The sequence below is a fragment of the Semicossyphus pulcher genome, unplaced genomic scaffold (genome assembly GCF_022749685.1).
Source record: "Semicossyphus pulcher isolate SPU_LCO1_2020_fin unplaced genomic scaffold, fSemPul1.0.p SCAF_13, whole genome shotgun sequence".
Classification (NCBI taxonomy): domain Eukaryota; kingdom Metazoa; phylum Chordata; class Actinopteri; order Labriformes; family Labridae; genus Semicossyphus; species Semicossyphus pulcher.
The window spans coordinates 25,397,445-25,410,786 of NW_027211637.1; the positions used below are offsets into that span (position 1 = coordinate 25,397,445).

The 13,342-nt window shown below is 39.5% G+C and overlaps 3 protein-coding genes across 4 annotated transcripts; 2 read left to right on the forward strand and 1 right to left on the reverse strand.

Annotated features, from left to right (window-relative positions):
- Positions 1–719: 719 nt before the first annotated feature.
- On the forward strand, positions 720–5,847 carry gpkow (G patch domain and KOW motifs). Its single transcript, XM_069660461.1, has 11 exons — positions 720–913; positions 1,138–1,307; positions 1,420–1,565; positions 2,703–2,809; positions 3,140–3,344; positions 3,463–3,595; positions 3,963–4,152; positions 4,294–4,414; positions 4,650–4,719; positions 5,430–5,515; positions 5,596–5,847. Exons 1-11 carry the CDS (start codon positions 720–722, stop codon positions 5,722–5,724), a joined length of 1,551 nt encoding a protein of 516 aa, XP_069516562.1. The 3' UTR covers positions 5,725–5,847.
- On the reverse strand, positions 5,814–9,254 carry pqbp1 (polyglutamine binding protein 1). The gene is made up of 7 exons (XM_069660462.1): positions 9,189–9,254; positions 8,108–8,175; positions 7,888–7,999; positions 7,245–7,345; positions 6,935–7,141; positions 6,794–6,851; positions 5,814–6,367 (listed from the first exon to the last, which is right to left on the reverse strand). The coding sequence occupies exons 2-7, from the start codon at positions 8,172–8,174 to the stop codon at positions 6,217–6,219; spliced, it is 696 nt and encodes a 231-aa protein (XP_069516563.1). The 5' UTR covers position 8,175; positions 9,189–9,254; the 3' UTR covers positions 5,814–6,216.
- Positions 9,255–9,305: 51 nt separating this feature from the next.
- On the forward strand, positions 9,306–12,517 carry timm17b (translocase of inner mitochondrial membrane 17 homolog B (yeast)). 2 transcript variants are annotated; one of them, XM_069660463.1, is made up of 6 exons: positions 9,306–9,332; positions 10,143–10,271; positions 10,303–10,400; positions 10,499–10,627; positions 10,720–10,830; positions 10,954–12,517. In XM_069660463.1, exons 1-6 carry the CDS (start codon positions 9,307–9,309, stop codon positions 11,040–11,042), a joined length of 582 nt encoding a protein of 193 aa, XP_069516564.1. In that variant the 5' UTR covers position 9,306; the 3' UTR covers positions 11,043–12,517. The 2 variants fall into 2 exon arrangements, with proteins under 2 accessions (XP_069516564.1, XP_069516565.1); XM_069660464.1 differs by having other exon boundaries at positions 10,143–10,242; positions 10,337–10,400.
- Positions 12,518–13,342: the final 825 nt, after the last annotated feature.

The window sequence follows — 13,342 nt, forward strand, 5'->3', positions numbered from 1 at the left end:
AACCTCGGATTAAAGGCGTGAGAACCAGTTTAACAAGTAATTTTTTTTTCTAGTAAAATTTGCAATATTGTGTCCAGCTGTGATGAGTTTCATTTTATTAGAGCAACAAATGTTATTTTAAGCTGCCAGTTTATTTTAGATTATTGTAGTGGACGTCATAGAGAAAATGTGTCAGACATGTAGCAAGAAATATGGATATTTACATTATTATCCTGAAAACACCAATTCCTACTTTCAAAGACAGAATTAGAAAAGAAATAATAATAGCAATAAAATTCTGCAACATTTTCAGAAGAAAATCATTAATTATAATTAGATTACATTCCACAAAAACTTGGAAATTATTACTTCATGTAGGCTGTGTATTAGATGTTATAGTACTCCCCCATTGTAGTTACTGCACGAATATTATTACATCGAATACTATCAGGTACAAACATACTGTACTCTGAAAAAACATCCAACTTGTATTTCTGTATTTTATATATTGCACTTTCTTCCGTGTTGATTATAATCATATTTTGTTTGCCTACACCACAAAACCATACTGTATAAAAACCTAAATCTAAGTTATTCACTGTAACGGTCGCTGTCCCTTTAATTCTGATGCATGATGGGGATTGTAGTAATTGAAAATAGCTAAAACTAAACAACCGTTGCAGAAAAAACTACATGTACCAGAATTCCTTTCTCTTACTTCTGTTAAGTTACAAACAATAATGGCGTCGCTCGCGGACGATACAGGTGCCTCCAATTCTGTTGCTTCTGGGGACCAGGGGGAGAGAAAAAACCCGGCTGTGTCATTTGGTTTTACCAAAACAGTTAGCAAATTTAAACCTTCGACTGGTGACGCCGCGATAAAGAAGGAGGAAAGGGATTATTTGACTGGAATTGACCGAAATGAATTGCTAAGGTAGGCTTCGTATGCTAATGCTAACTATCATAGCATTGGCGTAACGGTTACGTTTCCATTCTATCAAAGCTTGCTAGCCAGTAATTAATCTATTACTATAAGTAAGCACATTTAAAGAAAATGTGTACTTAATTTAGGTAATGAGGGTGTGTGCCATAATTAAGAAACAATATTGTTTTAAACCGCCCCGTCTGCTAGCTCGCTAACGTTACTCTGTCTTGCAGTACAAAACCATCTGAGAAGCCCAAAGAGCTCATCATCCCTTTGATCCAGAAGAACCGCTGGCACAAACCGGAAAGAGTGGGTCAGCATGAGGGTAGTGGAGGCAAAACACAGGAAACAACCCAGGACAATGACTCTGTGGATTCTCAGGCTGTCAAAGAGCTCATTGAAGGTGTGTACATTTAGAAGAGATGGTGTTGCTTATATTTATGGTATACTTGGCGGGAAGACTGTAATTAACTCTCATTCAAACATCCTAACATATCTCCAATTGGTGTTCAAAGACTCCCGAAGGCAGCTGGAGCTGTGGCAGAATGGCCCTCAGTCAGAAAGAAACCTGAACCTCAGCATCCCCCTGTTGATGCAAAACAAAGTACCAGACGGCTTTGAGGATGGAGACCATGTAAAAGTTGAACTAAGGCCTGAATCTGTAAGTATAAATGCTAGTTGCATGTGTTGGGCATTTTGTTACTTGTGTTTTAATTATACCTGTGACAAATAGGGCTGATAAAGTCAGTGATCCAAGTCCTTGTGTTGTGTCAGTTGAGTTGTCTCACTTCTGTTTTTCAGAGCAGAGCACACTCTCTATAGATAGAAAATGCTAGCTGAAACTGCCTTTTCCAACTATGCCATTATGAGTATTTATTTAAAGACTTAATCTTGGATGTTCCTTTTATGCTTTTATTTTTGTAAGCTCCCTACTGTTACTGCGTGGGTTTGCCTTGCTGGAGGGTATTTGTATAATGATTGATTGAGGATGGCATGGCTCTCAGTTCTTTGATAAATCGAAATGTCTTTTGGATTAAATCAGATGTGAAAATCACAATTTAATCTGCTATAAAGGAATTTCAGTGGGCATATGAAAATGCCTGACTGTACAAAATGTCTGGTGGCTGGCTACTTTGACTCAGATTGAAATTTGAGTGTGTGAAACTGCTGATGGTCAACTGAGAAGAATAACACCCCTGTGTGCACACACAGCTGTGCGCATGCGTGTCGGCATGGTACAGTAAGGCTACGGTGGCAGACAGGCGTCAACATTCTCCCCGGAGACATGCGGGCAACCAATCAGACCACTTTTCTGTTTCTTTTCATCGCTGTCTCACGCCTCGTCACTGTCATCACATATCTGCTCTCAGTCACTGTAGATGTGACTGTCAGAACCCGAGAGTCAGGGGAAACATACTCACTCAGCCCCAGAGCTCATTTTAATGCAGTCTCCTTTGCTCCCAGCTTCCCTCAGAGGAAAGCCTTCAGTGGAGACAGAGATGAGCAGGGCCACTGCTCAGATGAAGGCCACTGTGGCTGCTGCTCTGGTGACTTTAGTCAGCCTGGGATGAGTCTGTCAGCCTGGAGCCAAAAGGCTGAGTAAGACCAACACAGACTGCTTCTCTCTGTCAGTCGTTACTAACCGTTTCTTGTGTTTAAGAATTCAAAGATTACATAAGCATCTTATTTAACCCTGATTCACATTTTTAATACACACTGTGGTGTCCGTATTTCTTTGGTTATTTAATGTACATCTCTTGATTTTTAATAAGCATATTCAACTTTTTGTGTTTTTCAGTCAACAGAGGCAGATTATGAGAGCGTTCCTGTTGAGGCTTACGGACTCGCTATGCTTAAAGGAATGGGCTGGAACAAGGCAGAAGGCATTGGACGCACCTTCAAACAGTAAGTAGCAAACACATTATGCTTAGCTTGTACCGCTGTGGTTCTTAAATGTGAGCTGAAATAACAGATTTCTTGACCAACAAAATAACTGTTAATGTTCTGATAAAGAAAATGAACTTTGAACTATGCTGCAATAATATGATAGCAGTTGAATAAATGCAAACTGTCCTTCTGTTCTCTGAGAGAAGAAGCAGTAGACAGGGTCACTCATTGCCTCGTTCTTAAATAAAAGATGTTTGCCTCCAGCTGTATCCATCCCCTTAACATCCTGCACATCTCTCCCATCTCTTTGTTTATTGATTTAAAGCTGTTGTTTCCTGTCTGCTGCAGAGACGTGAAGCCGATCGAACACGAGCTCCGTCCTAAAGGTTTGGGTCTTGGAGCTGATCGTTCAGCGATAAAGGACCTGGAGCCAAGCAAACATAAACGTCCCCCCAAGCCAGGCGAAGAGCGAGAGAAGGAGGAGGAACTGGTGATGGGTCCCGGCGGCTGTGTGCTGGTGACATCAGGGGCACATAAAGACCTGTACGGCAAGGTAGAGTTGACGTGCACTTATCTCCTGAAACAGAAGTAATATCACACAACAACCTGTTTGATGTCTTTGTTTTGTATTCTCTGGATAACTTGTAATAACTTTAATTCATGTGCTGCAGATTGAAGGCGTTGACCCAGACAACGCTCGAGTTATGGTGAAGCTGGCTATTGGCAGCAAGACTGTGACGGTCAGCCAGTATGCAGTTAAACTCGTTGGGCGCAAAGAATTCGAAAAAAACAGCAAAGACCTCAGTGAGTAACTCTGGATTAATAAATGGAAACATTTATTGAAACTGATCTGGATATTAATAAAGGTTGAGTTTCTGTTCCCACTTCACAAATGAAGTGATATTTCTGTTTTAACATTTAGTATTAGTCTGTTTTACTATGGGTGACGTTTCCTGTTAAAGGAAAACATCTGATTAATGTTATTTTCTTTATTTTTTGATTGTATAATTTATTGTCTAAGCAAAAATGCCCCCAAAACATTAATGATTCCTTCTTCTCACGTATTTTTCTAAGTCCTCAAAGTTAGTAAGTTGAACATGTTTTGGTTTGGACAAAACAAGCACTTGACTGTGATGGGCCTTGCTAATATCTTTTGTTTTCTGTTCACAAGGTCGCCTCAGTAAAGCCCACAAAGAGAAGGAGAAGGAGAAAGAGAAGGAGAGAGAGCGAGAGAAGGAGCAGCAGAGACGGGAGGAGAAGGAGAGGAGCAGTAATGGTGTAGAGATGAAACACAAATCTTCAGAAAGAGATGGCGGAAAAGACGACAGGAAGAGAAAACACAGAGAATCGAGTAAAGACAGGTACATTAGGAATTGTATGTGTTTTAGATGTTATTTTATACATGTGACCAGAGCAGTATTTCTCACCTCGGTTTATTGGTAACTAATTTGTCTTTATTTTTTGACTAAACAAACTTGATACTTATTTGTCTTCTGTTGTAGAGAAAAGCCTCCAGTGAAAGAGGCGCGGCGACCACCTGCTCCCCCCTCCTGGCTCCAAAGAGACTTGAAAGTTCGCTTCATAGACAAAGCTTTCAAAGGGGGCAGGTACTACAACTCAAAGGTATTTAAATGTATTTATGTATGAATTCATTTGACTTAACCCATCTACTCTTATACATACGGTTCATTGAGTGGATGATTTGTGTTTAATTATTTTTAGCTTAATTACATTCCTCTTAAATAAGAGCACTCAAAAACACAGTTAGCTGTGGAATATTGCACCATATATTTAGCAGCAGTATCAGATATGTCATGTTTCTATCACAGCTGTTAAGATCAGTGTTGTTTGCTTCTAGATGCGCGTGGAGGATGTCCTGACACCGACAACATGTGTGTGTCGAACTGAAGAGGGAAGACTGCTAGACGGTGAGTCATAAGTGCCATCTCGGTTTCTCCTGGTGTTAGTTTTCACTCTTTGGTGTTTCTTCCTTCCTAATTCGAGTTGTAAAAGAAATGTGCACAATATGTTCTGTAATCTTGCTCGTTAATTTTCATAACAGATCTGACTCACTTGGGGGTTATTACGTAAAACCATGAAGCTTGGTAGCCATGGTTACGTGCACTCACATCTTGTGTTGTTTATTTATGTAAATATATGTATAACACCTTATTGGGTGTCATTGTAAGGAATAGACAGGTGGATTCCTTGTAACACACAGCAGTTATTAGGAGGTTTTAAGGAATAGTTGGATCATTTTAGGAAATGTTTTTTTTCGAGAGTTACACGACAAACTCATCCAATCTTTAAATATGGAGCTACTGCCAGAGGTTAGTGAGCTTATCTCAGCTAAGCTTTGACGTCATTTTAGGTTAATTAACTGGTGATCCATGTTTACCTTCATTGGGGAACATTTACTGGGACTATTGCTCAGGGACTATGGGCAGAAAATAGTGGTTTGTATAAGGCTAATGTTTTTGTGCATTATCCCTGCTGAAATAAAGAAACATACCATATGGATAAATTATGGGAATAACGTATATCTGCTTAGTTATTAGTTAACACTATACCTTTCAGTGTTGTCATAGTAACTTTTATAAAAACGGTTTAATAACTCAGTGTTTCTTCTTTCTGTCAGATGTGAACCAGGACATGTTGGAAACTATCGTTCCAAAAAGTGAATATGATCATATTATGGTTGTCCTGGGCGAGCACAGAGGACAGGTAAGAAAACCATCATCTTTTCTGCCGGTTCAGTGTAATCGATTGTATTGTTACTAATCACAGTATTCACTTGTGCTCAGGTTGGCCGTATTCTCCAACGGGACAAGAACAAGTGCAGAGCCATGGTGCAGCTCGAGCGATACGAGGAGAAAGTGTTCACCCTGGACTATGACTGTATTTGTCACTATGTGGGAGCATCAGACCACTGAGCCACAGATCTTAAGTCAAATATTCCCGCTCCTTTTCATCCCATCTGAAACATTTTGTAATATTCAGACATAATGGATTTCGTAAGATTTTAAAACATTGCAATTTTGTAATAAAACATTGAAAACCGTTTTAATTGTACAGATGTTATTATAAACCTAACCCAACACCATGACACAAGTTGCATTTGGTCATTTTCACAGTAGTCTTTGAGTTTATTAGCAAATGACAAACACTAATGGCCCTACAAACAACAAAGAGGTCAATTTTAAGGTCATATAAAAACATATTTACACCTGTTCTACATGTTTGATAAGAGAATGAATGCACTGGTGGTATAAATGCTTAGCACTCAGTTTCTGACGCTTGCACTTATTTCAGAATGAAAACAAAACTTGAGAGATGTCACTCATTCTGTAACTGACAATTTAACATGTAGGCAAAGGGAAGACACTGTACAGCTGTATCTGTTAGTTGTTTCCGCAGAGCTTGGTTTACTCCTTGGGTATTTGGTTTGCTGCGTTAGCCCGAAGCACGGCACCTGGACTGGGATACGGCCGCTGCTGGAACAGAGGCCCCGCGGCTGTGGTGTCTGCACCCGTCTTTGCTTCATTACGCTTGGGCAAGCCGCTCGACCACGTGCCCCTGTAAAGGTAGATGAGGTTTTAATAAATAGTTTGATTTTATGCTTCAATTTTAGCCTGCTGAAACGGTTATATAATGACGCCTGTGGCTGTGGAGGAGCTTTGACAAGACTTAAAAATAACCCTGCTGATGTCATAGTGATGTCATCAAGGTTATCTTAGCTTGGTTTTCATTACAACTTAGAAAAAAATCCTTTGTAGCAAACAGGGTACTAAGAGTTAAACAATGTGGCTGAACATCAGCCAGGGAGGGTCTAATTAAAAGATGCATTAAGTTGCATCATGGGAATTGTAGGAGCGAGGGTTTTTTAGCCTGAACAATACTGGCATTACAAACTAATGCTTTTATATTTTCTCCCAACATTTAGGAAGTTCAATACAATAAAATCAGGGCCTTGTTTGATTTCCCTGACTGTAAATACTGTACCTTGGGGCATCAGAATAAGCACTTGGATCCATGGGGTCCATCTCATCATCTTTTCTCCCTAAGAGGAATATAAATTTGTGTCATCCATTCATGTAAAAAGCATCATTAATCTGAAAAGCAATGTGTTGTATGCTACATTACCTCTTTTGCCCTTATTGTATGGTGCCATGTCATCTCTCCTCTGCTTTCTTCTGTCTCTGTCTCTCCCTTCATCCCTCTCTCGGTCTCTTTCTCGATCTCTTTCCCGATCCCGGTCCCTTTCCCGTTCCCTGTCTCGTTCCCGCTCACGCTCTCGCTCTCTGTCTGGCTTCTCAAACTGCCTCTCAATTCTTTCATCTCCCCCCTCAGCTGAAAAATAAAATGAAAACAAAAGTCACAAAATGAAAAAAGAGCAGCATTCTGAGATTATTTGCCAAACGACAATGAAAAATTTGTCTTTTAAATGCAATACCTCTAACTTTCTTGGCAGGTTTTGTTACCACTGCGGTTGGGTCATTTGGGGAAAGCCACGCCACCAAATCAGTCTCCACATTCCAGTAATAAGGGAGGCCACTGTGTAGAGATAGAAGAAAAAAATACAAATGTGTGAATTTGTAGTAATAACTTATTGATCTCATTTTCGGATAAACTTAATAATCCAAAAATAATAATAAACGATCCATCCGTTAGCTATACCCATTATTCAGCACAGGCTGGAGCCAATCCTAGAATAAATGACAATCTTATTTTACATCACTCGGCCGTTGTCAAGGGTACGAACAGTGCTGAGCCAGCTCCTGACACAATAAAAATCAGGCTAAAAATAACTGAGAAATCATTCCTATGGCCTGCACTGATCTTGCATCAATATCAATCTAGATTAATTTATTTATCTTAAATACAGAACAATTATGTCCTTTCAAAGAAGCTATATCAGTAACGGATGAAGTTTACATTTCCTGTGTAATTTCTTATAAAAACCTGCTGTGTTTTCAACCCCATAATAACCACACTTGAGCAGAAACACAGATTTTAAACCATCCAGAAACTGGATAAAAGAAATCCATAGGAAATAAGTCAGTCAACAGTTTCAATTACTTCAAATAAATACGTACCAAGCAGTATCGAACACTTTATACCAGTTTGGCGGCAGATTCTCCACTCTGGTGGCTTCATAATCTACGTTGTTGTCGTCGTAATCTTCTGCGATAATCTCCTCATCTATCTCTGGATAAATTAGAGGAGAAACATTCCATGAAAAATAAATGAAACACACAGAAATATGTCTGAATGCTCTGAAGGCCCAGGATTTTCTTGTTAAATGTTTCGTTGTACCTTGCTCTGACGGTTTAACAATCCCTCTCTTGGCCAAACGGGCCAGCAGTGCTGCCGGGAGAGGCATCCTGTAACAGAGAGAGAAAAGGGTTTACTCATAATGTAACCAGGACTTCAAACCTTCATCCAGTGACTTCAGTGACTGGAAGCACAAGTACATGTCCAAATAAATCATACTTCATCAAATCATCATATTTAATAAATTCACTCCACTTTATTAGCTACTAAATATTTGAATGTGTGCATTGAATATTTTAGGTTTTGGAATAATGGATAAAGAAAGGTAGCAATTTGGTGACAAAATATTGGACTCTGGGAAATTGGGATTGGTGTTTTCAAAGATAGGTCAAATTTAATAGACCAAACAATGATGGATTTTTGTTGTATTTGGAATATTTACATTTTAAATGTTGCCTCACTTCGATACTTTCTCTATGGTTATTGTATACACTAAGAAAAGCTTGTGGGAATATGAAAATAACCTTGCAAATACAGTTTTTGAAAATACAATACAATACAATGTTTTAAAAGAAACCCCAAACTACAGGGTTCGATGGTGTGGACAGCTTCATAAATATGCAACTCAAATGTTGCCACATTAAGATACATTTTAATTTCCTAATAACCTGAGATGCTTTATCAGGTTTTGAGCCTAGGCGCCTAAGGTAACTTGATGATGATGGCAATATGGCAATAACATGTTTCAGCAGTCAATTCGAAGACTAACATCAGGTCGATCTCCCCTACATGCCCATTGTACCTCTGCGGCTCCAGCTGAAACGTTAGCTGGGGTCGCTAGGCAAATTTACGTTGCTCAGATCTGGATATAACTTTTAAACTGGAGTTAAAGTTTTTTTAAAAAGTAGACATTGTAATTTTGAAAATATTTGATTCATGAGCGATAAAACACGTATTTCTAGTAAATAGTTGCACCTCCCGCTCGGTTACTTCGCAATAGCAACTGGATGATAAAAGCAACAAAGAGACACCTGTGTGTTTCAAAAATCCCCCTAAACTACACCCACACTTAAAACCTACACTTTACATTTCATCTAGGGAATAAAAATGAATGAAACATTACCTGTTTTTAAGAAAACCGACCCTCTGATCGTCGAGCAGAGTGGACGATGCGACTTCCCAAATACAGCACACTACGCGCACATTGATGACGTCACGCTGTTCTCTTGACGACAACAAATATGGAGGAATATGCTCGTGAGCCCTGGTAAGATTAGTTTTAAACATTTGCGATTCGTTGTATATTAAAAATGGTTAACCTCGCGCATAGTTTTGTCCTAAATGGCATGTTCACGTTGTTTTTGAGAGTGAAAGGAGAAGCTCTGAGGGTTAACCGGCTAGCTAAGTAAAAGCTCAGGGATATAAAAAGATAAAGCTGTGGTCAGTAAGCAGCAAGAACAGCAACTAATCTAGGCTTCACTAACTGCTGTTACATAAATATATCAGTGTTTTTTAATGACAGCTGGCGCTATGGTAAAAAGATGAACACACCCTAAAATATATTTCACATTTTTTTTCTAATATAAAAGTGTATAGCTAAGATGAAATTCGTGAATTAAAACCTGCAGAAAAGTTCTACATAAGGTTACTGATGTAAACAAAACAGAAAACCTGAAACAGCTCTCAGGACAAAGACATGCAGGGGTCTCAAAAAATCCCTGGTGCTGATTCCTCAAATAATTGTACATTTACAAATAGAAAATTATAAATTATTTTATCAATTTCATGTTTTAGTTTTATTTAAAAAAAGAAAATAATTCTCTCTGTCAGACTGCAACAAACAACTGTTTTCATAGTTTAATGTCCATTACTTTTTTGTATAACATACAGTATCAGCTATGATTATGATTTGAGCAATTAATCAATTATTCTACTGTATTTTCAGATTAGTTTGAATAACTGCTAAACCTTGCACACCACACATTGCATTTACAAAGTAAGTTGAATTTATTTGGCATTACTTTATTTATCCCAGCTTTACATTTTCTTCCCCTCTGTTCTTAATTTATCCCTGCAGCCCCTGGAGGATAGTGGACGACTGTGGAGGGGCTTTCACCATGGGTGCAATTGGAGGAGGGGTGTTCCAGGCCATAAAGGGCTTCCGCAATGCTCCTGCAGTGAGTTCAACACTTTATATTAGAAATGATAATTTGCACCGTCTACTTTAGTCTGTTTTTAAAGGCAGAATTCAACACTCCTCTTTTGTTTCAGGGTGTGGGGCACAGACTGAGAGGTAGTGCAAACGCAGTGAGAATAAGAGCTCCACAGATTGGAGGTGAGGAGGACTGTTTCCTTTGCTACAGTTATTTCATATTTTCTTTGCATAAAATTCACATTAAACCAGACTACAAACACTCACTTGTCTTTTTGCAGGTAGCTTTGCAGTGTGGGGAGGCCTCTTCTCCACCATCGACTGTGGTTTAGTTCGCCTGAGAGGGAAAGAGGATCCTTGGAACTCCATAACCAGCGGTGCACTGACAGGGGCTATCCTAGCAGCACGCAGTAAGATGAAGCCTTTATAGCACCACCTTCCTGCATCACTGACCACATCAAATTAATTAGTGTTGTTCAATGAACTTTGTGTTTTCTGCCAGGTGGGCCGTTAACTATGATGGGCTCTGCCATGATGGGGGGAATTCTGCTCGCTCTCATTGAGGGATTTGGCATCCTCCTGACCAGATATACAGCGCAGCAGTTCCAGAACCGTAAGTGAAGCTGGACACTAGAACATATAGTCTTGATTATCTTGATGATATTCGTACCATGGATGATCGGGATACTGTCACACCTGACAAATTCATCTGTGTTTTTCCTCCTGTTTTCCTCAGCTGTTCCCTTTGCAGAGGACCCCAGTCAGTTACCTCCAAAGGACGGGGGTCAGCAGCAGCTGCATGGGGAAAAGGGGCAGTTACAGTAGAGAGAAGCATGGACGGAGGTCAGCTGTGGACACAGAGAGTAGGGGAGACATGAGACACTACAACAGGTATCAGGGGGAACAGGAGGTGGAGACACTGTTCCTGCAGTGGTGTCGAATAGTTGCACTATGTGATTATTCCTCAGGGGCAAATTATTGTGAGTTTTATTTATTTATGAGTGAATGTTTGTATGTTGGGTTTGTATGTTGATAAGGATCCTTCTGACAAACCTCATGTTTGCACCTCAGCATCTCATGCCACATTTTTACTCACGGTTACTCAAAGCCAGGGCACCAGACAAATATGCAGGCTTATGTTTTATTCTCTCTGGCAGATGTTTTTTTTTCGTCCCACTCCAGTTCAGACAGATTTCCATCCACCCTGATTCAGGTCAGGCCAATCACAAACTTTTATCTAATACAGGGCGGGATTAAGCCCTGTTGAGGCGTTCTTCGTAAACAACCAAGATGGCTGTCACTGATCTGGAATGAATCCACTTTTATGTCAGTTTTTAAAGAACTGCACAGTATTCCAGGTTACATAAAAAAGGTAAGTTTTGGCTTTTTAATAGTAATAAACTAAACTTCAGAATGGTCAGTATCAATATATGTTGAACTAGAAGTGATATGAATTTAATGAAGGTGCTACCTACATAGCCTAGCAGCCTACGGCTACGTCACACACATTGCTCTGATTGGTTGAACCTTCCAGGGGCTTTTCGGTTTGCACCCCTTTACAACTAGATACTAAAACAAAGTGAATATTGTACATGGGTTTGCCCAACCGTCAAACTAGCCCTTTAAGCTTCCAAAGTTTTATACCAGGAAGTACAGATTTTTAACATAAAACAACTGTTTTAAAGTAGTAATCTGAATGATTTTTAATTTAACTAACTGTTAAGTTATTATCTATCCCAGACTGAAGTAGCACAGTGATGAGAGATTGAGCAAAGAGATCTGCAAGATGCTACTTCAATCAACCTCAAGGCAGAAAGGGAGCAGGATAAAGGGAAAGTTAAAAAAACATTGCAATCTTGTTTGTTCAGTGATATTTTGCTTGGCAATGCGGTGGTCTCTTAAAGTATGTTCGTCTTTAATTATGTGTCATCCTTATCAATCAGTGCAAAGAAGTGTGCAGGTTTTAAATACTCTGTTTGCTGAAGATGGTCTTAGGCTCACAAATCCTCATTCCATTCTTTGTTTGCTGTATCTCTTAAAGGTTTTGCCTCAGCCAGCAGCCTTTGTAATTTAAAATCACTGTTGAGCACAAATTATGTCTTTTCTGCACTATTGAATGTGTTTTGGCTTGAATCACTTTGACAGTTTAGTTAGCCATATATTATTTATCCTTTGTCACTTCATCAAGCAAGAAAGCACTTTTTAAACCTCTCTCTTTTTTTAAATGGTAGCATCTGCACTTAGAGAGAGATAATGCAATATTACAATGTATTTTTGCTGTCAAACTATGTATGTAAAGAATGTTTAATTTATTTATAGTCTTAATATATTTATTGCAGAAGTTGAAAAAAATAAAGACTTTAAATGTTCTTTAAAACTTGACATGTTTTAATTTTTCCACACGGTCCCGAGCTTTTAGAAAACCTAGAATAATGCAAGATAATAAATTACAAACATCTGAGCCTGAGCACGAGCACAGTATCTTTTATTTACTGTGAAAGCGCGCCCCCTGCCGCTGCACTTCTGGTACTGCACCCATCAGCTGCTTCTGTCCAGGGTCCTGAAATTGGCTTCTCTAACTTACAGCAGTTAACCCTAATTTTACATCCTGACAAAACTTCTCAATATTCCCCTGTTTTGTATTAAAACAGATTTAAAACAGGCTCCCTCAGAGCCGCAGAGTTTCTCTGAGTCTACCTCCACCTTCCCCCTGAAAGATTTCCTGTCATCCTTTTAAACGGCTCAACGAGTTTAATCCTGACGGCTGACCACCGCGGATATGCATGCGGACGCGTTTGTTTTCACATTATGTGCCTGTAAAGATAAAAGTAATCACCGCTTTCATTTACACGCGTAAGAAATCACCAGAAATCGGCTTTAATTGGATTTCTCAGGCAGGCGGTGAGCAGGATGGCCCGCAGCCTCTCAGCGGCACCGGCGGGCTGCTTGTGGATATGAAATGACAGGCTGCAGATGGTCCTGTTTCTTTCTACCCTCAGAAAGTGCTCTCTAGGTTTTTTGGGGCCAAATTAAAATCTGTGATTCGCTGCGCATCGCAGATCCCCTGAGGAGTTGATGGTTGGTTTTCTGAAGTGACATCGTGGTGTTAAACTGCGGACATGGAT

Excerpts from the sequence above, each read along its gene's own strand:
- gpkow (XM_069660461.1), top strand. The coding sequence starts at position 720 with ATGGCGTCGCTCGCGGACGATACAGGTGCCTCCAATTCTGTTGCTTCT. Across the intron at positions 1,566-2,702 it reads TTGAACTAAGGCCTGAATCT|TCAACAGAGGCAGATTATGA; the intron begins GTAAGTATAAAT and ends TGTGTTTTTCAG. Across the intron at positions 3,596-3,962 it reads AAAAAACAGCAAAGACCTCA|GTCGCCTCAGTAAAGCCCAC; the intron begins GTGAGTAACTCT and ends TCTGTTCACAAG.
- timm17b (XM_069660463.1), top strand. The coding sequence starts at position 9,307 with ATGGAGGAATATGCTCGTGAGCCCTG. Across the intron at positions 9,333-10,142 it reads GAATATGCTCGTGAGCCCTG|CCCCTGGAGGATAGTGGACG; the intron begins GTAAGATTAGTT and ends TTATCCCTGCAG. Across the intron at positions 10,401-10,498 it reads AAGAGCTCCACAGATTGGAG|GTAGCTTTGCAGTGTGGGGA; the intron begins GTGAGGAGGACT and ends GTCTTTTTGCAG.
- pqbp1 (XM_069660462.1), bottom strand. The coding sequence starts at position 8,174 with ATGCCTCTCCCGGCAGCACTGCTGGCCCGTTTGGCCAAGAGAGGGATT. Across the intron at positions 8,000-8,107 it reads TGTTAAACCGTCAGAGCAAG|AGATAGATGAGGAGATTATC; the intron begins GTACAACGAAAC and ends TAATTTATCCAG. Across the intron at positions 6,368-6,793 it reads GCTTATTCTGATGCCCCAAG|GGGCACGTGGTCGAGCGGCT; the intron begins GTACAGTATTTA and ends CTACCTTTACAG.